General features: G+C 41.9%; 1 protein-coding gene across 1 annotated transcript in view; it reads left to right on the top strand.

Moving 5' to 3' along the window:
- SLC38A11 (solute carrier family 38 member 11) overlaps window positions 1-24,432 on the top strand; it is a 73,647-nt gene extending 49,215 nt beyond the window's left edge. Inside the window, exons 8-12 of the mRNA XM_089660625.1 lie at window positions 10,341-10,411; window positions 12,640-12,801; window positions 19,352-19,464; window positions 20,404-20,535; window positions 24,146-24,432. Of these exons, the coding sequence (XP_089516751.1) occupies window positions 10,341-10,411; window positions 12,640-12,801; window positions 19,352-19,464; window positions 20,404-20,535; window positions 24,146-24,421 (754 nt within the window). The 3' untranslated portion in view covers window positions 24,422-24,432. The remainder of the gene's footprint in view (window positions 1-10,340; window positions 10,412-12,639; window positions 12,802-19,351; window positions 19,465-20,403; window positions 20,536-24,145) is intronic.
- Window positions 24,433-24,688: the final 256 nt, after the last annotated feature.

Raw genomic sequence — 24,688 nt, 5'->3', positions numbered from 1 at the left:
CTGAAATGCATGCACAGTTTACGTGACATTTTAAGGATGTCTTGCAGTGGGATGGTGGATTTTAGGAACCGCTTGACAACCAGATTGAACACGTGAGCCATGCATGGCGCATGGCACAACCTTCCTTGACGCAGAGCAGACACCATGTTCTTTCCGTTGTCAGTCAACATGGTTCCGATTTTTAGTTTGCGCGGAGACAGCCATCTGTCGATTTCTCTGTTCATTACACTCAGCAGTTCCTCCCCTGTGTGACTACGTTCGCCAAGGCATACCAGGTGCAGCACAGCGTGACACCGTTGCGCCCTGCACATGTGATATGCCGGTCGGGTAATGGGACTTGGCACGGGGGTGGCGGCTGAGGACACGGCGGAAAAAGAGGTGGTAGAGGCGGACATGCTTGCTGGACCAAGGACGTGCAAACGTGGAGGCAAAAGCGTCGTGACCTGTCCAAGTTGCTGGTGCGGCTGTGCCGGCACCACGTTCACCCAGTGGGCCGTAAATGACATGTACTGTCCCTGACCGTAGTTACAGCTCCACACGTCGGCGCTGCCGTGCACTTTGGCAGAGACCGACATGCTCAAAGACTGGCCCACCATCTCTTCTACATGTGAATGCAGGGCTGGCACTGCCTTTTGGGCAAAGAAATGACGGCTTGGCACTCTCCACCGCGGCGCGGCACAAGCCATCATTTCTCGGAAAGGTGCTGAGTCCACCAGTTGGAAAGGGAGGGACTGCAGCACCAGCAACTTGGACAGGAGGACGTTCAGCTTTTGCACCGTCGGGTGCGTGCTCGCAAACTGTTGTCTCTTGGATACGGATTCCAAGAAAGACTGTTGACGGAATCCGAGAAGAGGAGTAGCAGGAGAAGGAGCATCTGAACGAGCGGAAGATGCCAATGAGCGACAACTCCCCTCAGCAGAGGTGTTGGAGCCTTGACTGGCTGATAGAGGGCGATTGACGACGTCGGGTGACGGAGCAAGTAACGGAGCGGGTGATGGAGCGGGGGCTGGGGCAGGCAGAACCGCCGTATGTTTATCACGGTTTTCCCAGGCCACCGAATGGTGACGCTGCATATGCTGACGCAACGCTGTAGTCCCAACATGGGCCCCCTGGCCACGCTTGCATTTCTGGCCACATAGTCGACATACGGCTACGTTTACTTCCTCGGGCGGCTTGAGGAAAAATTGCCACACCACCGAGTAGGAAACTTTGCCCCCGCTACTCTTCACTGGCTGACTGCTACTTCCTCCGTGCGCACCGGCACCACTACTGGCCGTGGTGGTAGGCTGCAGTGGAGCTGGTGCTCTACTCCGTGGACGTTTGGCTCCACTGACACTGATGCGACCCTGCTGCTGTCTCCTGGGCAACCCACCGACTGTTTTGCTCGCTGCCAAGCTGCCACCCTCTTCTCCTGATGATGCGGAAGAAATTGCCTGATGACGACGAGGCTGCCAAGTGCGATCAACCTCCTCATCATCAAGTAGGGTCTCCGCCTCACTACTAGCCCCCTCGGCTGCGTCTGGGTCAGGAGACAGACCTGTCTCTAGACCGGCTACCGAGCCACTCTCCTCGCCAGTACTTGTTCGCTTGGCTGCTGAAAAGGCCGATGTCTCCCCCCGTTCCTGACCGCCCTCTGTTAGCTCTTCCTCACTGTACAGTGGGGCTGAGCCCACAGCATGCGATACTTCGCTTGGTGAGGGAACAGCAAAGGACAGGGGCAGGTAGAGGACACGTGATTTCAGTGGGCTTGGTCCCGGGCCATGCCAACTAACGGTTGTGTCTGACGTACCCACCGACCGTTGGCTGTAGGTGTCAGAGGTGACCTGGGAAGAGGAAGACGACCGAGCCAACCAATCAATGACGGCAGGGTTGTCGGTGGAGACACGACCGCTGGATGACACCGGGAGCACTGGCCTCTGGCTGCGAATACTGCTGCCTCGACCCCTTCCTCTGCTGCCACGTCTGCTCGCTCCTAAAACATTGCCTCCTCTGCCACTCCTCTGCATGTTGTCTGACATACTATTTAATTCAACGATTAGGTGTCCCTGAGTAACAATTCTCTGGCACTCAGTAACAATTCTGTCTGTCCCTGAGTATGAATTCTGTGGCCCTGAGTAACAATTGTGTGTCTGTGCAAGTAACAATTCTGTGTCTGTGCAAGTAACAATTTTGTGTCTGTGAGAGTAACAATTCTCTGGCACTCAGTAACAATTCTGTCTGTCCCTGAGTAACAATTCTCTGGCACTCAGTAACAATTCTGTCTGTCCCTGAGTAACAATTCTGTCTGTCCCTGAGTATGAATTCTGTGGCCCTGAGTAAGAATTCTCTGGCACTCAGTAACAATTCTGTCTGTCCCTGAGTATGAATTCTGTGGCCCTGAGTAACAATTGTGTGTCTGTGCAAGTAACAATTCTGTGTCTGTGCAAGTAACAATTTTGTGTCTGTGAGAGTAACAATTCTCTGGCACTCAGTAACAATTCTGTCTGTCCCTGAGTAACAATTCTCTGGCACTCAGTAACAATTCTGTCTGTCCCTGAGTATGAATTCTGTGGCCCTGAGTAACAATTCTGTCTCTGTGCGAGTAACAATTCTGTGTCTGTGCAAGTAACAATTTTGTGTCTGTGAGAGTAACAATTCTCTGGCACTCAGTAACAATTCTGTCTGTCCCTGAGTAACAATTCTCTGGCACTCAGTAACAATTCTGTCTGTCCCTGAGTAACAATTCTCTGGCACTCAGTAACAATTCTGTCTGTCCCTGAGTAACAATTCTCTGGCACTCAGTAACAATTGTGTGTCTGTGCAAGTAACAATTCTGTGTCTGTGCAAGTAACAATTTTGTGTCTGTGAGAGTAACAATTCTCTGGCACTCAGTAACAATTCTGTCTGTCCCTGAGTAACAATTCTCTGGCACTCAGTAACAATTCTGTCTGTCCCTGAGTATGAATTCTGTGGCCCTGAGTAACAATTCTGTCTCTGTGCGAGTAACAATTCTGTGTCTGTGCAAGTAACAATTTTGTGTCTGTGAGAGTAACAATTCTCTGGCACTCAGTAACAATTCTGTCTGTCCCTGAGTAACAATTCTCTGGCACTCAGTAACAATTCTGTCTGTCCCTGAGTAACAATTCTCTGGCACTCAGTAACAATTCTGTCTGTCCCTGAGTAACAATTCTCTGGCACTCAGTAACAATTGTGTGTCTGTGCAAGTAACAATTCTGTGTCTGTGCAAGTAACAATTTTGTGTCTGTGAGAGTAACAATTCTCTGGCACTCAGTAACAATTCTGTCTGTCCCTGAGTAACAATTCTCTGGCACTCAGTAACAATTCTGTCTGTCCCTGAGTATGAATTCTGTGGCCCTGAGTAACAATTCTGTCTCTGTGCGAGTAACAATTCTGTGTCTGTGCAAGTAACAATTTTGTGTCTGTGAGAGTAACAATTCTCTGGCACTCAGTAACAATTCTGTCTGTCCCTGAGTAACAATTCTCTGGCACTCAGTAACAATTCTGTCTGTCCCTGAGTAACAATTCTCTGGCACTCAGTAACAATTGTGTGTCTGTGCAAGTAACAATTCTGTGTCTGTGCAAGTAACAATTTTGTGTCTGTGAGAGTAACAATTCTCTGGCACTCAGTAACAATTCTGTCTGTCCCTGAGTAACAATTCTCTGGCACTCAGTAACAATTCTGTCTGTCCCTGAGTATGAATTCTGTGGCCCTGAGTAACAATTCTGTCTCTGTGCGAGTAACAATTCTGTGTCTGTGCAAGTAACAATTTTGTGTCTGTGAGAGTAACAATTCTCTGGCACTCAGTAACAATTCTGTCTGTCCCTGAGTAACAATTCTCTGGCACTCAGTAACAATTCTGTCTGTCCCTGAGTAACAATTCTCTGGCACTCAGTAACAATTCTGTCTGTCCCTGAGTAACAATTCTCTGGCACTCAGTAACAATTGTGTGTCTGTGCAAGTAACAATTCTGTGTCTGTGCAAGTAACAATTTTGTGTCTGTGAGAGTAACAATTCTCTGGCACTCAGTAACAATTCTGTCTGTCCCTGAGTAACAATTCTCTGGCACTCAGTAACAATTCTGTCTGTCCCTGAGTATGAATTCTGTGGCCCTGAGTAACAATTGTGTGTCTGTGCAAGTAACAATTCTGTGTCTGTGCAAGTAACAATTTTGTGTCTGTGAGAGTAACAATTCTCTGGCACTCAGTAACAATTCTGTCTGTCCCTGAGTAACAATTCTCTGGCACTCAGTAACAATTCTGTCTGTCCCTGAGTAACAATTCTGTCTGTCCCTGAGTATGAATTCTGTGGACCTGAGTAAGAATTCTCTGGCACTCAGTAACAATTCTGTCTGTCCCTGAGTATGAATTCTGTGGCCCTGAGTAACAATTGTGTGTCTGTGCAAGTAACAATTCTGTGTCTGTGCAAGTAACAATTTTGTGTCTGTGAGAGTAACAATTCTCTGGCACTCAGTAACAATTCTGTCTGTCCCTGAGTAACAATTCTCTGGCACTCAGTAACAATTCTGTCTGTCCCTGAGTAACAATTCTCTGGCACTCAGTAACAATTCTGTCTGTCCCTGAGTAACAATTCTGTCTGTCCCTGAGAATGAATTCTGTGGCCCTGAGTAAGAATTCTCTGGCACTCAGTAACAATTCTGTCTGTCCCTGAGTAACAATTCTCTGGCACTCAGTAACAATTCTGTCTGTCCCTGAGTAAAAATTCTGTGGCCCTAATAACGTTTCTGTGGCCCTAAGTAACAATTCTCTGGCACTGAGTAACAATTCTGTCTGTCCCTGAGTATGAATTCTGTGGCCCTAACTAGCGTTTCTTTGTCCCTAAAGAACGATTCTGTGGCCCTCATTAACAAGTCTGTGTCCCTGAGTAATGGTTCTCTGTCCCTAAGTAACTTCTCTCTGTCCCCAAGTATTGTTTCTGTGGCCCTAACTCTGTCCCTGTCCCTAGTACAGAGCGGTCTGCCTCTGTTCAATGACTGCAGGCAAATGAAGATTTCCAAAATGGCCGCTATATATACCTCGACCATTACACAGTGCTGGCTGGCTGGCTGCTGATTGGCTGATGCGATCACATGTCGTTGAGGAATGCATTATGGGGCAGCGCGCCTTGTCTGCGCGCCTTCCCCGACATCCCCGCTCCGTCGCCGCACATGTCAGCCGCCATTTTCGGAAAAATTTCGATTCGCGCGTCCGAATTAGGCTGTTTTTCGGATTCGGCACGAATCGAAATTTTTCCGAAATTCGACTCGAATTCCACTTCGGATACTTCGATTCGCTCATCTCTAGTGATGTGCGATTTGTACTACCAATTTCATTGGGGCTTGCTAGATCACTATTAGAAGCGGCGGGAAGGGCTTACCTGGATGATCGGTGATCCCAGGGTCCGGCATCGGCAGCGACTGGTCACAGAGATGAATAGAGGAAAGATGGGCTCCGCTCATCTCTATGGTCTAGGAGGACCAGAGTGACGTCACCTCATTGGAAACAATGCCATTTTTTTAAGCGTTAGGTCAATGTTGCTTGTTTTTTTTTTAAATCTATTGCTTTCCATTGTAGAGGAGAATTGTGGGGTCTTATAGACCCCAGATCTCTTCATAAAGAAGACCTGTTAAGCTGTATTGTTAACGCAAGTGATGTATACTGTACATTTCCTGCAATAGTAATTAAAGTGATCAAAACATTTTTTTAAAGGGACACTGTAAAAATAAAAAAATTTAATAAAACCAATGAAAACAAAATTTGCGCGCAGTGGTGAATGCATACTAATGTCACGCCCACATATGTAAACTGTGTTTGGACCACACATGTGAGGTATTGCGGCAAACGTCAGCGCCAGAGCAATAATTATAGCACTAGACCTCCTCTGTAACTCAACACTGGTGACTTGTAGAAATTTTTGAAGCATCACTTATGGAGATTTATAAGTACTGTAGTTTGATGCCATTCCATGAGTGTGCGCAATTTTAAAGCATGACATGTTAGGTATCTATTTACTCGGCGTAATATCATCTTTCATATTTTACAAAATAATGGGGTTTATATTGTGTTTTGTTTCTTTTTAATTCATTAAAGTGTATTTTTTCCCCAAAAAATTGCATTTGAAAAACCGATGCGCAAAAACTGCGTGACATAAATTATTGCAACAACCGCTATTTTATTCTCTAGGGCCTCTGCTAAATATATATATATAATGTTTGGGGGTTCTAAGTAATTTTCTAGCAAAAATGCAGATTTTTATTGTAAACAAAAAGAGTCAGAAAATGGCCTGGTCCTTAAGTGGTGGTAGGCAACTAGTTATCTATTTTATTTATTTTTTCTAGTTATCCATTGCCTGGGGGCATGTAAAAAAAAAACAAAAAAAAAAACACCCAAAAAATAGACCACAGTTGGGCTTTAAAACCAAAACAGACTCAAATGAGAAAAACAGAAAGCCAGTGAGGTGGTTTTATTTCTTAACTGTCATTATAAAAAATATACATACACATCTCAGTACTGCCGGATTATAAAAACATGGATTTCCACTGTATCATTGTTATGTAAGTTACAGCTGAAGGACTGTTCTGTCTTTCCATTTCTGACATTTTCCTCTAAATTGCAGTCACAGCAGTCAGCTGACATAATAGCTGTGTAAACAAATGCAGCAAAAGCAAATAATTCACTAACTGTGGGAAAAACTGTCCCTGCAAATGGGGGCTTGGGAATCAAAGAGCAGAATGTTTGGTTTGTGTGGGCTGACAGTGGGAAATGTAAGGACCAGAGCGATAGGAAATGACTGTCTTGCAGGCTGTTTTCCTTTATAATTCCCATAAAAATCCTCTCTAATGAAACCATTTGAAGGAAGGAAGACCAGAGATGATGATTAGAGGCCCAAATAAATTATTACTGCTTTTCTTATTTATTTTTTTATAAGATAACTTACTAACTACCTCCCAGGCAGCCTATATAGGGTGTAAAATAAGTGCAGTGCTTGGGTACTGTTGCACACATATGAGCCTATTGATAAAGAAATTAGCAGTTTTTCTCACGTTATTCTACATGGATTGAATTGGGATTGAATTGGGAAAATGTGTGAATCCCGGGTAGGACTTGTGTGGATTTTGTGTGAAACCATTTATCAATAGACCCTATAGCTGCTATTGCACAACTTCTGCAAACATGATTGTTAAAGCTGACCTCTAGGCATGGTTTTTGTTGAATATTAACATTGGTCTAAGCCAGGGTCCAGTCTCCAAACTTTCTAAAAAGGGCTAATTTACTGTCTTTCAGACTTTAGGGGGTCCAGGTTGTGGCCGCTGGGAGTAGAAAAGATCCAGATGTTAGTGGGAAAAAACAATGCTCCGTCTTTCGTGTCAGTGGGAGGAATTGCGCCTCATAGTTGGTGTCAGTGGAAGGAATTGTGCTCCTTTATTGTTGTCTTTGGGGCCCATTGTTGGTGTCATTGGCAGAAATCGTACCCAGTCTATGGTGTCTTTGGGAAGAATTGTGCTCCATCATTGGCATCATTGGGATAAATTGTGCCGCTTTATTGGTGTCAGTGGGGGGAATTATTCCCCATTGTTGTGCCTCAAAGGCCAGATAAAAGCAAGCAAAGGGCCACAGTTTGGAGACCACTGGTCTAAGATAAACGTACATAAGCATGTATACACCTGTTGAAGCAGAGACTCGCTGTAGTAGTTGGCATTACAACAGTGATTGCTGCCAGTTTCCAGTTCTTGTGCTGAGTGACTTCCCTTCTGCATACTGACCACAGGGGGCATGATTTACTTGGCATAGCTGCCATTCTCAGAACGCTTGCAATTTTTTCAATAAACACAAGTCATTCTACGATTGAATGAGGTGGAGAGCAGGAGCAGTGATGTCAGGATCTCTGTCTCATCCAGTCAGAGAATTCCTTGTATTTATTGAAAAAAACAAGGTGTTTTGTAAATGGCAGTAAATGAGTGACCCCTTCTGTTCACTATGCAAAAGGGAAGGTGCCAGCCACAGGACCCAGAAGACTGTGGCTTGATCACTGTAGCAGTGCCAACTACTACAGTGATTCTTCACTTCCACAGGTATGGAATATGAATACTTATTATGCAATAAAAACGATACTACGAAGTCCGCTTTAAAATTCCTTTTATTTTCTGTTCATGAAACACCACCTAAATAAATAAAATTAATAAAAACAAATAAACAACAAATGTCTGGTCAGAGTCAGTGGTGCATGTCGGTGACATAATGTTCAGAAACTTGGTGAACATGCTTCATGCCAGTAAAACTCCATTCACACTCATGCGACTTGTCATGTAACTTTGGGGTCCAAACTCACATGACAAGTCGCCCTCCATGTTTCCCAATGGTTACCATTCATATATGTGCAACCGCAAGTTGCAGAGACTTCAAAGTATTTTCTGCACTACTTTGGTCCGACTTTCATGCAACTTGAGGGCCATAGACTTCAATGTAAACCCTCCAAAGTTGCAAGAAAGTCGCACCTGAATGTTGTGTGCTCACATAGAAGAGAAAAATGTCACCAGCACACCATGGATCTCCAATGTGGGTCCAAAGCTTTAGTCAGTGATCACATTGTTACAGCAAGAGCAATGTTTCAGAGCCTCTTAGGCAGGTCCAGTGCTTCCACTAGGCAAACTAGGTGGCCGCCTAGGGTGCACTGCTACCTAGGGGCACCTTGGTGCAGCTCAGGTCAGCACTGTCTCCGTGTGGGACACTGCCATGTTATAAAAGATCCTTCAGCTGAGTGGAGTGGCGACAGAGGGGAGGAAGAAAGGACAGAGGAAGATGCCGGGTGTCTGAGGCCAGTGTAGCAGCTGAGCTGCCACTCCTTCCAGTGTTACTCTCAGACTCAGTCCCTTACTGCAAGCTGGCTGGTAGGTGCTGATCACTTTGGAGTTCCAGCCCTTCTCTTCCCATTCATCAGTGGAGGCGGAGCTGCGGCTGTGGAGAAAGGTAATGTCTGACTCTGATGTCTTGTGTCTGTGTGAGTGTGACCCAGCCGGCCAGCCATCCATCACATGTGCAATGTGTCAGTGAGTGATGACATCATCACGATCCCACAGACTGCTCTTCCAGTGCCTGCTGGGCCTGCTGATCTGTGTCAGTGTTGGTGTGTTGTGTCGGATCTGTCACTGTGTGGGATCGCTTAGTTCAGCTGCTTGCAGTCACAGCGTTTATCTCCCCCCATTGCCTGGGGAATTCCAGCCTGGGATCTGTCAGAGTGTGGATCCATCATCCTCCACTCACTGCAACTGTCACCCTGCCACTGCCAGACACACATACAGTCCACCCGTGACAATGATTTTGTCTTTAATATTGGTGCTGATGGCATCTTATGGCGCTTATTTTTGCAAAAAAAAAAATTAGCAGTTTCATGTTTTGCTGATTTAATATTTTATTTTCTACTGTTTATTTTTTTTCTTGGGGGGGGGGGGGCACAAGTAGCTAGTCTTGCCTAGGGCTCTCAGGACCCCTTCATCAAACTTTTTATAGAACCAACCACCAATCAGTGAGCAGAATATGAGCCAAGCCCCACACCTTAACATCATAATGTCACATTCCCACCATATACGTGAACTTTTGAAAAATGACATCACAGTCAAACGCCTTCATCTGTGTAATAAATAAACAGCAATCAAATGAGTACGATATGCATCGCAGGGGGAGTATACAATACGGTCACACATTAACTATGAAACTTCCTCAAGGTATGCTAAGGGGAGAGTGCACACCGGCTCCGCAGAATGTAAACAAAGGGGCAAGCAGGTCCCCAGAATGTGATGTGTATATGTTGCTAGGAGACAGAGGAGGTGTATTGTCCCCTTCCACTGGTGTGTCCTACTGTGTGCAGTGCACTGGGACCTGAAAATCTTTGGCAAGCCGGTTGATGGTGTCATGACAACACATGTCGCTGGCAACAGGTAGACGTGGCCCGCTGCACTCATGAGCCCTGGGACCTAAAAAGTCAATAAGGTGACTGCCAGTGTCGTGTGTTCCCACGACACCAGCAGCCGGCTTGTTGGCTTTGGTTGTCAGCATGACACTGAGAGCCTGAGCCAGCAGCTCCTACTCCCTCTTCAGCCAGCTCCAATGCCCCAGTGAGCACTGGAGGGGCAGAGTGGAGAACAGTGACTGACAGTCACCTCTCTCTGCTCAGGCTGGAAGAGAACTGAGCGTTCAGCGATCATGTGGTCACTCAGTTCTTAGAGCCAACAGGGGACAGCTGCAGCATCATCACAGCAATGTTGCAGCAGTGAGGTGAGCATGTGTGTTTCTTTTTTTTATAACCTCAAACTTCTCCTTTAACTGTTTTGTTCATTACACTCTAGACCACACACTGAAGATGCATGGGTGTTTGCAAAGTGGAATGCGGTACAAGCAGTTGGTGTCATGTCTTTTGGTAAGAATCTCTCTTTATAAGTTAACTCCACCCAAACTTTGTGTGTGTTTTCATAGTAGCAAATTAAATAATGATCTACCCTTATATCTCTAATCCCTGGTTCGACTTGTCTTGTGATTTGAAAGTTCCAAATCGTATGACAAGTTGCACCCTGTTGTCATCAATGGAGCCGTTCAAATTAGAGTGACTCTGACTTTGCTGGAGTTGCACCAATGTTGAAAGTAGTTCCTGAACTATTTTCTGCAATTTCAGGAGCGACTTGCTTAGACATCTGTACATAAAGTTAGGCAAAATGTTAGGCAAGTCACACCTGAAATCGCATTGGTCTGTGGCTTTGAAATCGTGCTACTTCAAGTGAAGTAGCACAATTTCAATGTCACATTCAGTGTGAACCAGGGCTTACAGGCTCCAATGACAATATCCCTTACAAGAATTCTATCCAAATGCCATGACCATTACCAAGCCAAATGATAGTATAAAGGCCTTAAAAATGATTAATACTATAGAAGAGTTTGTTTATACTCGTAAATCTTCAACCCTTTATAAAACCACCAGTTACTGTGTACTGTCCTGGTGTGGGTCATCTCTTGTGAATTTACTGCAGCAAGTACAAGTTTATCCCTAACCCATATGATTAACCCCTATGTATTCTAGAACCTTTAGTTTACCCTAATGACCCCTAATAAACCCTTCCTTTCCCTTCTCCTCCTAAACATTGAGATGCATTAAAAACCACACACAATTGGCAAAAAAAGGCCTTTATTCCATATATAAATAATGTTACAATGCTTTTTTACTAGAATCATAACTTATTTTCTAGGACAAATTATAGGAAAATAACATTTTGACTTTTTGTTTACAGCAGCAATATTTTTTAACACTAATCAAAGTAGAAATAAAGTGCATGTTTTTACATTTTGCTACTTTTTTTTTTCTATGGATTGCAAAAAATAAAATCAATTTAGCAAAAAGACATTACAATAAAAGTCCTTGTTTATCCTATAAAATAATATATGTATTACATTGTAATGTAATAACAAAGCTTTTGCCAAATATACTGTACAGGATCATAGCAGAAATGTAAAACTTGTTGTCCCATGTACAGGTGAGAATGAAATGATAGATAGATAGATAGATAGATAGATAGATAGATAGATAGATAGATAGATAGATAGGTAGATAGATAGACACACTGGAGTTGATTTACTAAATGCAAATAGACTGTTCGCTTTGCAAAGTGCAGTTGCTCCAGAGTTTAGAAACTCAGCAGAAGCTCTACTGACTTCCATCATCTATTCATATGCAAGCAAAAATGCTTTGTTTTTATTTTCCTTGCATGTGATTGTCTATTTTTTGCAAAGTGAAGCTTTACCTCATTTACTAAGCTCTTGAGCAGCTGCATTTGCAAAGTGCACAGTCTATTTGCCTTTAGTAAATCAACCCCATTGATTGTATGTCAGTAGCCTGCATGTAGCTCATGGTAGAAGGACAATAACAGTAGCATATGCAGGTTTATTATAACCAGTTTATGCCACTGATAATGTCACACTAACACTGTAGTCTGCCATCTTGCTTAACAGTCTTGGGACTGGCCCGCGACATGTGCAACACCTATCAATAATAGGACACACTTGCCACTTACTACTGCGTGTAGTACCACCATGCTAGCATAACTTTTTATACATGTAAAATAAAAGTCCTGGTTTGACTTGAACATAAAAATGTGTGTGTATGTATAAATCATTGTTTTTTGGAGATTAAAATTTGTATTTGTATCATGTAATAAATGATAGATTGGGGAGTAGAGTAAAAGGTGGCCTCCAAACTCTATGTAGGGCCAGTTCATACCATAAAAGGTGCATCCGAGCTTATGCACTTATGCACATTTCTGCGAGGCGCATATTCGGCAGCCCTTTAATTTCAATAGGCTGCCAAACATATAGGAATGCACAAAAAGTACAACAGGTGCCACTTTTAAAATCGTGCCACAACAAACCTCATGTTGCTACGGTACAATGAGGTTTGGTGGCTGCGAACGCAAAATGCAGAGGAGTGTCATTAAGAATTAATGCCACCTAGGTGTATTTGCAGGAGGCAGTGTGTTCTTATGGAGCAGGAAGCACATTTTCCACACTGCAAGTGGTGTGAACCAGCCCTTAATATTAAATGTTTTTATCTTCACCTATCAAATTGTACTTTCTCAATATACATGTTTCTCTTTATTTCAGTGTTTATGTGCCACCATGCCTGTTTTCTTATTTATGGATCTTTAGAAAAAGCAACAGTGAGCAGCTGGTCCCGTATTACACATGTATCAATGATAATGTCACTGATAATCAGCGTTCAGTATTCAGTCTTTGGATATATATCTTTCACAGGACTCACACAAGGTAATGTACAAATATTATTAGTTTACTAGATGACATTTCTTCTTCATATTGGTAGTAAAATAAATATATATATATATATATATATATATATATATATACAGTGTATATATATATAAAAATCAGTGAGTGTGATTTTACCTAAACCCTCACTGGTAGTGAATCATTGTATGTGTAAAACACACATGCTAGTAAGATTCCTTTGCAGGGAATGTTTGGTGAATGTCAGACTCTCTGTTTTATAGATACGCCTATTATAAAGGTCCATTTTATAGTTGATATCTTTATTTTGTGGGAAGGATCCGCAGAAATGTTTAAAGCCCCTTCCACACTGCAGCACGGATGTAGCGCAATGTACCCATAGTTTTCGTCCAGTTACCTGCGCTTTCCCATAGTCTGTTAGATCTGGCATTTTTGGTGCATTTTCTGAACACACACCAAAGATGCAGCATGCAGGGCTTTTGGAGCTCTTTCTGAAAATGCACCAATAAAACCCAATCTAATAGAAGTCCATGGGAAAGTGCAGGTAACCTGCACAAAAACCATGGTTATACTGTGCTACACCCACAGCATTATATTCTGCACTGAACTGTACTTGAATTCGGCAAAATTTATCAAAAACACACATGTCTCTAAGTAAGTTGAACTAAAAAAGAGGGGAAAAACCCATCCATAAGAGGGTTAAAATAACCACTTGCTTACCACCCATAGCAGTTTTACTGCTACAGAGTGGCTGCTCTGCACAAAATCACAAATATATACATTATTTTGCATTTCTGGGTAGGGGGCGTGTGCAAGGTGTCCCTGCCAGCATTCGTGACGAGGACTTGGTGATCGGCAGAACAGCTGACAGGAGAGACATCTGTGAGTGTAAACAACACAGATCTGTCTCCTGTCAGCGAGGACGTGCTGGCTTTTATCTCTGTAAAGCAGGGAGATAAAAGCCAGCACGTCCCCTAGTAAAACAGTACACAGTATACAGTGTAATCACTCCCTAACACACAGTTAACCCTTTGATCACCTCAGATGTTAGCCCCTTCCTGCCCAGTGTCATTATTACAGTGTCAGTGCTTTTTTTTAGCACTGGTCACCGTATAGTGTCACTGGAGATGTCAGTGGCAGTTAGTCAGTTCCCACCCAGTGCCAGTTAGTATCAGAATGTCCACCGTAATATCGCAGTCCTGCTATAAGTTGCAGATCACGGCCATTACTAATATAAAAAAATAAATAAAAATTCCAGTATACAGTATATACTGACATTTGTAGATGCTCTAAGCTTCACACAAACCAATTAATACACACTTATTGGGGTTTTTTTTAACCAAAGACTTGCAGCAGAATACATTTTGACTTGAATGTATGAAGAAATTCTTTTTTTTATTGGATATGTTTTATATCAAAAAGTAAACAATATTGTTTTTTTTTTTTTTTATTTCCCAGACTTTTTTCATTTATAGCTCAAAAAATAAAAAAAGAAAGAGTGATGATCAAATACCACCAAAAGAAAGCTGTACTTGTGTGAATATACATTTCATTTGTGTACAGTGTTGCATGACCGCACAATTGTATGTTAAAGTAGCGCAGCGCCATATAGCAAAAAATGGCCTAATCATGAAGGGGGGTAAATTGTCTGGAGGGCAAGTGGATAATCTTCAACGTCAAGAAATATCTCTCAAAACTGTCCAATGGGTATACAGGGCCAAAAAAATAAATAAATACCAATGAAAAATTAGACAGAAGAGGGCAGAAATTGTAGGCTCCGGATTTATTTTAGTACAGGTTTCTATTAGGTTGGATAGGATGGGAAAGAATGGAGAGCCCACATAGTATATAGCCCCACCTATTGCTTGTTCTCTATCAATTCTCCATTGTGCAGTGTTCACCAATCAGGCATGTACTGTATAACAGGTGCATTTTCAGGAGCTAAAGCTTGAAAGGAAAATATTTTCCTAAAGCACAAATTTCTCTATACAACAGGGAAAGGTTGATTAGTAAGTTACTATAACTAAGTTCTAAATAACAGCAAGCCTTGTGTGAATGTGCGGGTAGCTATGGTGACATTCAGATTAAACACTGCTCATTATTTACATAGACAAGGTCATACTGTTTGTTTGCTGACTGTCTTTGTGTCCCATGCAAATATCCCAGGATACACGTAACTATTTTAAATATTTATCAATATACACACATATATATATTTATATATCTATATATATATATATATAATTTTTTTTTTTAATATGTAGTAGGGAAGTTTCTTGTCTTATACTTACTTACATATAACACATGTAACTTTCCTTTTTTAAATCCTCTTCATGTCAGTATGCTGAGGGTCAATACCGCACTTTTGACCCCATTAGAACACCCCTAACTGGCCCTTTAAAATCTTGTCTTTACCCTCTGTCAGTGTTCTCATCAGTTGCCTTGCAACAGGAACCAGGGTGGAAATCCTAGGCTGAAATGAAGAGGATCCACAAAACAAAAATGACGATAAGTACAACACCTTTCCCTGCTCCCGGACCTCCTAATGTCAGCCTACTGTGTGATGTAACAAACAACCCCCCCTAGGGAGGAAAACATGACAGAAAGAAGGACTCTAGAGACCAAAAAACGGCTGCATGTAAAATAATGTATTTATATATAAGAAATGAGAAGAGCCCATACAAACAGCAAAAGCTGTAGTTTTGCATAATTGGAATTACAGTAAGTGAATTCCAACTAGCCACCTTGCAGACCACATCCACTAAAACCTCCACGTAAGTAGTCCAAGATGTTGCCACTCGAATGAATTTTGTCCCCTTTGGAGAAGCCAAACCCAAGGACTAATACGAATAAACAAAGAGCCCACCTTCCAAAAGTCTCATGTCCTATCCCAATAGCCTGTTAAGGACTTCAGATCCTGCTTATCCTATTCATGTTTCAGATTTCCCTAGCTTAAAAGCTGTTAAAAGAGATTCTCAATTCAGATGAAGGTAAGTGGGAACATTTAGCAGGAATGAAGAAACAGGCTTGAGGACTAGGTTGGATGAACAGTTCCAAAATTCGGATGCATGCCTGGCAATAGCAACAAGGAACTTAAGAAACAAGGAACATGATTCAACAGTATCAAAAGGAAAATATAGCAAGACCCACAGAACTAAAGAGAGATCCCAATCCAAAAAAAAAAGTTCTCAATAGAGGACAAATCTTCATCACAACCTTCAAAAAAACAACCATCCATGGGATTAGAAGACCATTGTTTCCCCATCAGGGCAGAAAAAAGTGGAAACCTGAACTTTAATAGCTTTATAGTCAAGATGTATGTCCAGACCACTGTGCAAAAACTCCAGGATCTGAGAAACTGAAGGAAAAAAAGGTATCCAGTTCCTGTCTCTAGGAAATTAAAGATAAGGTCTCCAAACTCTGATAGGTGGAATTTGTTGTGGATTTTTTTGATTTTAATAGTCTCTATGACCTTTTCAGAAATGCTTAGTTGCTGCAGCTGTCCCCTTTTAACCGCCATACCATCAATTTAAACCACTGGATGTTTGGATGGTGATAAGACTTCTGACAACAGACTGGGTGGCTCCAACTTCATTTGCCATAGCAATAAGAACCACAGACGTCTGGGTTAAAAATGGGAAAATTGCAATGGACTTCACTCCTTCCTGCTGGATCTTGAGGACAACTCTTAAGAGCAGCAGAATTGGTGGAAAAATGTAGACCAAATAGAATCTCCACCTCCTCACCAAGGCATCCTGCCTCACTGGGGATCATGAAAATGAGGGATGTATAGAGGAAGATGCGTGTTGGCTGCTGAAGCCGATTGATCAACTCCATAATCTGCCAGGTCTACTGATGCAGTCCAGTCTCTCTTTTTCACCACAGATATGATAGCCTATTGAGATGTCATATGGGGAACTTCTGATGAAGAAGTTCTCAAACTTCAGGTCCAGAACCAGTCTTAATCTTCCTGAGGTCTATTTTAATACTAAAAATGGTAAGGAATACAGCCCTGAAGCTTTTTGTTTTACAAGAATCAGGATGCTGGTTTCCAAACCCTCCAAATCAGTTACATAAGCTTGCAAACATTGCTCTCTGTTTGTACATTGTTGTATACAGTATGTTCTCGTAGTTGGGAAACTCAGATAGTTGAGAGTTAGGGACCACATTTACCACTATAAGTCTTATTTTTTAAACCTGAGCAGAAGAAACAGAATAGGCATTTATTCATTTTGCTGACTAGCTTTAAATAATATATATTTATATATATATACATTATATTGCCAAAAGTATTGGGCCAGCACTCCAAATCATTGGATTTAGGTGTCAATAGCTAAAGACCTCCAAACTTTGTGTGACCTTCAGCTTAGCACAACAGCAGTGCATAGACAGCTTCATGGAATGGGTTTCCATGGCCGAGCAGCTGCATCCAAGCCTTACATCACCAAGTGCAATGCAAAGTGTCGGATGCAGTGGTGTAAAGCACGCTGCCACTGGACTCTAGAGCAGTGGGGTCATTTTTCTCTGGAATGACGAATTACGCTTCTCTGTCTGGCAATCCAATGGATGTGTCTGGGTTTGGTGGTTGCCAGGAGAACGGTACCTGCCTGACTGCATTGTGCCAAGTGTAAAGTTTGGTGGAGGAGGTATTATGGTGCAGAGTTTCTTTTCAGGGGTTGGGCTTGGCACCTTAGTTTCATTGAAGGGAACTCTTAAGGTGTCAGCATACCAAGACAGTTTGGAGAGTTCCATGCTCCTAAAATTGTAGGAACACATTGGGGATGACCCCTTCCTGTTCCAACATGACTGCACACCAGCTAAAAAAAAAAGCAAGGTCCATAAAGACATGGATGAGCAAGTTTGGGGTAGAGAAACTTGACTTGCCTGCACAGAGTCCTGACCTCAACCCGAAAGAACACCTTTGGGATGAATTAGAGCGTAAACTGCGAGCCAGGCCTTCTCGTTGGACACCAGTGCCTGACCTCACAAATGTGCTTCTGCAAGAATGGTCAAACATTCCCATAGACACACTCCTAAACCTTGTGGACGGCCTTCCCAGAAGAGTTGAAGCTGTTATAGTTGCAAAGGGTGGGCCAACTCAATGTTGAACCCTGTGGACTAAAACTGCGTTGCCAATAAAGTTCCTGTGTGTGTAAAGGCAGGCGTACCAATACTTTTGGCAATATACTGTATATACCTAAGTAATGTGTTTGGAAACAACTTGAAGTCACCATCAGAAGCCATGAGAGCAACAGAATTTTGTTACCCTATAAAAATACAATGCCAAGATCACTAAGTATTATTTTGATCAAAGCTGCAGATTTAAAATAATAAAAGTGCCTTTTTAAAATCACTTGAACATGTTAAAGTTTATACAAGATTTTAAGTTTAATAACATGGTATTTATTTGTTGACTTTAAAATGTTTTCAATTGATTTGGATCAATTAAACTTGCCACATGTATGTATTATTGTGGGCTTTTGCTGTAAAATGTATCTTAGAAGTTTTTCTTCTTTACTATTCATTTAAAGCCTAAATCTGACCCAATTTTTTTTAGATAGCGTAAAGAAGAGTTAAGATTCTGTTGGGTTTATTATTTCTGCCTGTGACTCCACTGGGGAGATTTTTCCTTATTTCTTGTCCCTGTGAACAATCACTGTGGGGAATTTATCAATTTTGTCTCATAGCAAGGGTATGCAGGAGAAATAAGGAGGCAGCTTTATCCATAAATTCTGCCCTCTGCTGCTCTAAGGTAGCACTGCACCAGAAATAACCTGCCCCTGACCACTTCTGCAACTGTTTTAATTGAAAATCTGTCTCGTCTTCAGTAGTAAACCTATTGCAGACGTGCGCAAATCTGTATCAGTTGACTTCCCAAGCTTATAGATACAAGGGTCACAAATATACATAAAAACTGTCACAGGCAGCCTGATTTGCATCTAAATGTGTCACTAGTTTGCTTGATAATTATTTCTTGCATTTAGAACATGGATAAAGTTAAAATTGCTTCCAATGATTTCTCCCTACTGCATTTGAAAGATGCCACCAAACTTCATCATTCTCATGTGGTGCATTGCTAGGAAACGTTTTAACCTGAAACAATAAAAAGTCTGTATGGTCAAAACATTTTTTTTTTTATTGAAAGGGTTAAAACCCTACCAGTTTATTTTTTCCTGCTGTATAACATTGGGGAAATTTCCCCTCACTTCCTGCCCTAGAGACACAACTGGAAGTTAGAGGAAATCTTACACTTCTTATATGGGGGCAACTCTAAAATTTCACATAGAGCTATACAAACTTTACTAGAGTCTAATCCTTTTTCATTCTACTAAAAAAAAAAAGTTTTGCCTAGAGAGAGCTTAATCTGCACACCCCATATCTGTAATCTAGTTTCCATACGTCAGTTAAATATTGTGCAAGATGAGGGCAAACACAGCCAAATATTTAACTTGTGTGTGTAAATTGGCCCTAATGAAATGTATCTACAGTATGTAACTTTTTAATATCAGATTTAATGGTATGATAGCATGAAAGCAAACTTTGTTTTGATATTTTTATTTTACCATTATAGGGGACCTGTTTGAGAATTACTGTAAGGATGACAACCTGGCCACCGTTGGAAGATTTTGCTATGCAATAACTATAATACTGACGTACCCTATGGAGTGTTTTGTGGCCAGAGAGGTAAGTTTGCAGATCTAAGACATAAACACGTACATGGCCGAATATACAAAACACATACATACAACATATTATTAATACACCAACTGGCTCTGATCATTAGATTCTAAATTAAAGGTTTCAGTTCACTTTAAGTAGTTTGTCTGGACCAAGCTGACCGAAACATACTTGGGTTTGTTTACTAAAGCTGGTTCACTTAGAATCTCGTGCATGGTAGCCAATCTGCTTCTAAGCTCAGCTTGTTGAGTTTGGCTTTAGCAATAAAACCTGTAAGCTGATGGTTTCTATGCAGAAGTGCACAAGATTGTGAGTGAACCAGCTTTAGTAAATCAACCCCACTATGTCCATTACTAACACATGCGACTGCTGTCAGCGCTGTGTAACGTGTATGTAGTATAAGCTACATACAAAATACAGCGCTGTGTTCTGCGGCAGCAGTACAGGGACTTCCCGTCCCATTCCCAGAACAAAGTTGAGTCAGGCTGAGCGCAGCTCAGCCAATCAGGGAAAGCCTTGTATTCATTCATAAACATACAAAACTTTCTGTGAATGACTGAACAGCACTGAGCGCAACTCAGTTTTTCTCTAGGAACAGAACAGGACATTCCTGTACTGCTGCCAGCACACAGCACTGTATACTGTATGTAGCTGATGCAACATACAATATATACAGCGCTGAAAGCGGTGCATGTATTAGTAATGGAATTCGTTTGTTTGGGTCAGCTTGGCTTAAACAAACTAATTAAAGTGAAATGAATCCGGGAGTTAGGCTTTAAAGCCATACAGGTCGTATTCATACCTGTCTGTTGGTGGGTTACCTGTAATGCAATACTTCACTTATTACACAGTAGATGGCGCTGCTGTTCCAGCTCTTCCCAGTGCTGCAGTGGGATGAAATATGAAAGGGACCATTCCTACAATAGGTATTTGTGTTCTCTGCAGGTGATTTCAAATGTCTTCTTTGGAGGAAATCTCTCCACTGTCCTTCATTTCACAGTGACCCTGTTGGTTGTGTCTCTAACCACTGTTATATCTTTACTCTCTGACTGCCTTGGAATGGTATTGGAGCTTAATGTAAGTAGCCTATTAATTAGAATTTATAATAGTAATGCTTTCAATTAGCATAGCCATTGACATGTGTATATTCAGATGCTGGGAGTGTAGCCATATGTAGTTCAAGTCTAGATTATGTTTAAAGTGCATGTTTGGGGAAAAAATCGTATGTTACAGTTTACACTGTCAGCGTTTTTGTTGTAATTTAACTATTTGTAACTTTCTGTGCCAGAGACATAATAGGAAGAATTCTCTCCAAAACCAATGAGAGATTCCCTCCAATAGTGGACCCACACAGTGGTGCTATAAAAAGATCACTCTAAACTGATCAACAGTATATATCGAACTAAAAATCAATCATGTTGGAAACATAATTCAACCGATGATCCATATACATGTGCCAGAGTTTCAATTCAATTCCGTATAGAAATCAATTGTACCAAGTTGATCTGAGGGAAACGCTGGTCTTGGCCATGCCGTTTTAGTCTTTGCTCAGTCGATGTCCAATTTGATTGTTTTATTAAGTCAGACATTGATCGTTCAGACACACACACCTTTTTAAATCTATGTATGTTTTTGTACTTTGTAGCTTTTTTTTTTTCATTTGTTAACTTTGTTTGTCTGAGTATAGATCTGTGTTTGTTCCAAGCATGTTAAATTAACCAGTTTGAGAACTGTATACATACATCTTAAAGAAGATCTAATACATTTAGAAAATATGTACTTTTTTATAGCAGTTGGTCATTTTCAAATCCTTCCACTTGTCTCCATGCAGCGTAATTGGACAGGTCCCCTCCTCCATGTGACAACGCCACTAGACAGGAGACAGATTTGTGATTGACAGCTCTGGTCTCTGGCAGCAGAGGTCTCTCTGGAGCCCAGCAGTGCTGTTTAAAAATGATCATATACCCTGCATCACTGTGGGGTCTATTTACTAAAACTGGAGAGTGCAATATCAGGCATACATCTGCATAGAAACCAATCAGCTTCTAACCTCAGCTTGTTCAATGAAGCTTTGGCAATAAAACCTGGAAGCTGATTGGTTTCTATGCAGAAGTTTTTTACTAGTATTGGTTAACAAGCAGCGCTGATTGTTCAATCATAAGAGTGACAAATCTCTCAGCTTAGAGAGGGGGCAAGGCTCTGTTCTGTCTATACCTTCCCCCCCTAGAACACCCATAACTTGGACTTAAAAAGGGGATAGAGCCACAGCCCACATATAGAAGTGTATTTAAGGGACAAAGGGACCATCTATTAGTGTAGCACTTTGTCCCCGGGGAGTTAAATAAATAAATACATAATTATGGCCCCTTTCACACCGGTGGACTGATCAGGACTGCTGTCTGTTTTTCAGGTGGGTCTGATCGGACCATCCATTGTCCTCCATGGAGAGATGGATGTAAACAGACATGTGTCCGTTTACATCTGTCTGCATCCGATCCGCTAAAAACACAAGGATGGGGGATCTGTTCCCTATCCATATAGTGGATCAGATAAGATGACAGTTGGATGTAAACAGACAGGCAGTCCTTTTACATCTGACCACCCATAGAGGAGAGCGGGCCTGCTCAGCAGACTTCAGTGGACAGGTCCCCACTGAGCAGGCGGATCCACTGGCAGAGTCTGCCCGTGTGAAAAGGGTCTTATTCTTTATGGGGAATGCTTACTTTCACTTTAAATAAACTGCTTGCAGGCTTCAGATGGCTTTCAACAAGCTTCATGTAGTGTTGGAGCTTACTGAAACCTTCTAGCAATTTGTTTAAAGTAACAGACAGCACTGCAATTAAGATCTGTGTATAATATTCCCAAACTGGAGATGCTACCTTTAACTTCCCACATATTCCTATTGGGTAGTAAGGCAGCCCATCATAGTGATGGACCAATAGGAATGTATGGAGGCAGGAGGGACCATCTGGGCCTTTTTATGAGTGAAGACAAAATAAAGACACTAAAAACTTTTATTGGATTGTGACACACTGACTAAAGAGTGTTGAAAGATAGTTTCAAAAAAAGTAGGGAAAGGTTCAATCCAGTCCCAGGTCTTTACATACACTTTATTGCCAAAAGTATTGGGATGCCTGCCTTAACACACATGTACTTTACTGTCATTCCAGTGTCCGTAGGGTTCAACATTGAATTGGCCCACCCTATGCAGCTATAACAACATCATCAAATTTGGGAAGGCTGTCCACAAAGTTTAGGAATGTGTCTATGGGAATGTTTGACCATTCTTCCAGAAGCACATTTGTGAGGTCAGGCACTGATATTGGACGAGAAGGCCCAGCTTGCAGTGAGTCAGTTGCAGTCAGTTGTTCAGGCCAGTCATGTTCCTCTGCCCAAATCTTTCTCATCCATGTCTTTATGGACTTTGCTTTGTGCACTGGTGTGCAGTCATGTTGGAACAGGAAGGGTCCATCCCCAAACTGTTCCCACAAAGTTGGGAGCATGAAATTGTCCAAAATGTCTTGGAATGCTGACACCTTATGAGTTCCCTTTTCTGGAACTAAGGGGCCATCTCAACCCCTAAAAAACAACCCCACACTATAATCCCACTCCACCAAACTTTGCACTTGGCACAATGCAGTCAGGCAACCACCTGGCAACCACCAAACCCAGATACATCCATCAGATTGCCAGACAGAGAAGCATGATTCGTCACTCCAGAGAACACGCCTCACTGCTCTAGAGTCCAGTGGCTCCGTATTTTACACTACTGCATCTTTATTTATTTATTTCAGGTACTTATATAGCGCCGTCCATTTAAGCAGCGCTTTACACATATATATATTGTACATTCACATCAGTCCCTAACCCTCAAGGGGTGTACAATCTAAGGTCCTTAACTTACATTCATACATACACATACTAGGGCCAATTTAGACAGGATCCAATTAACCTACTGATGCTTTGCAAGGCCACATGAAGTTTGGAGGTCTTTAGCTATTGACTCTGCAGACAGTTGGGGGTTTATTTACTAAAGCTGGAGAGTCCAAAATCAGACTCCCTTCTGCATAGAAACCAATCAGCTTCTAACCTCAGCTTGTTCAATGAAGCTTTGGCAATGAAACCTGGAAGCTGATTGGTTTCTATGCAGAAGGGAGTCTGATTTTGGACTCTCCAGCTTTAGTAAATAAACCCCTTGGCGTCTTCTGTGCACTGTACACTTCAGCATGCATTGACCCCACTCTGTCATTTTACGTGTCCTATCACTTCATGGCTGAGTTGCTGTTGTTCCCAGTTGCTTCCACTTTGTTATAATACCACTAACAGTTGACCGTGGAATATTTAGTAGCAAGGAAATTTCACGGATGGACTTATTGCACAGGTGGCAACCTATCACGGTACCATGCTTGAATTCACTGAGCTCCTGAGAACAATCCATTCTTTCACAAATGTTTGTAGAAGCAGTCTTGATTTTATACACCTGTGGCCATGGAGGTGATTGGAACACCTGAATCCAATGATTTGCAGGGATGTCCCAATACTTTTGGCAATATAGTGTATATCTATGGCCCCAACTAGGAGAGATATTCCACCACTGCTGATAAAATAACTAATTTAGTTCTCCAGCATCTACATGAATAAAGAGATATTAGCTTTGGCTGATCTGACCTTTACATATTTTTCCTAGGGAGTTCTCAGCGCGACACCTCTTGTCTTCATCATCCCAACTGCCTGCTATTTAAAGTTGTCTACGGATCACTGGTATCATCCCAGTAACTTTGTGCCTTGCCTAATCTTTCTACTCGGTATCCTAATAATGCCTGTAGGTTTTATTATGGCCATCTTTTATCCACAAGAATGTAGTCATGGTAATGAGATATTCTACTGTCTCACAAATTCTACATCTGTCAGTACTCTATCATCCACCCCATACCCAAACAATGCATCTGCAATAAAGTTATGATCATCTGGTAACTAAGTGTTTATTTAATCACCATACAACATAGAATGGAGTCAAATCATCGATTACCACTACATATGTCCATATGGGAGTGGATTTCCAACAAAGGAGCATGCGAGCACACAACCTGTGGTGCCCAAAGCAACACCCCTGTAGTAGGATCACCCCGTTTTCTTGTATTACTGTCCCTAACCTGGTTTAGATTATTGTTTCAAGGATTATATAGCCTTACATTACATGATTGTATTTTTAGTAATAAGTAAAAACATG

Source organism: Staurois parvus, unplaced genomic scaffold (assembly GCF_062004578.1).
Source record: "Staurois parvus isolate SC_StPar_1 unplaced genomic scaffold, SC_StPar_1.0 ptg000031l, whole genome shotgun sequence".
NCBI lineage: Eukaryota > Metazoa > Chordata > Amphibia > Anura > Ranidae > Staurois > Staurois parvus.
Note: the sequence above shows the minus strand (reverse complement) of the source record. Positions and strands in the feature narration are given on the sequence as shown.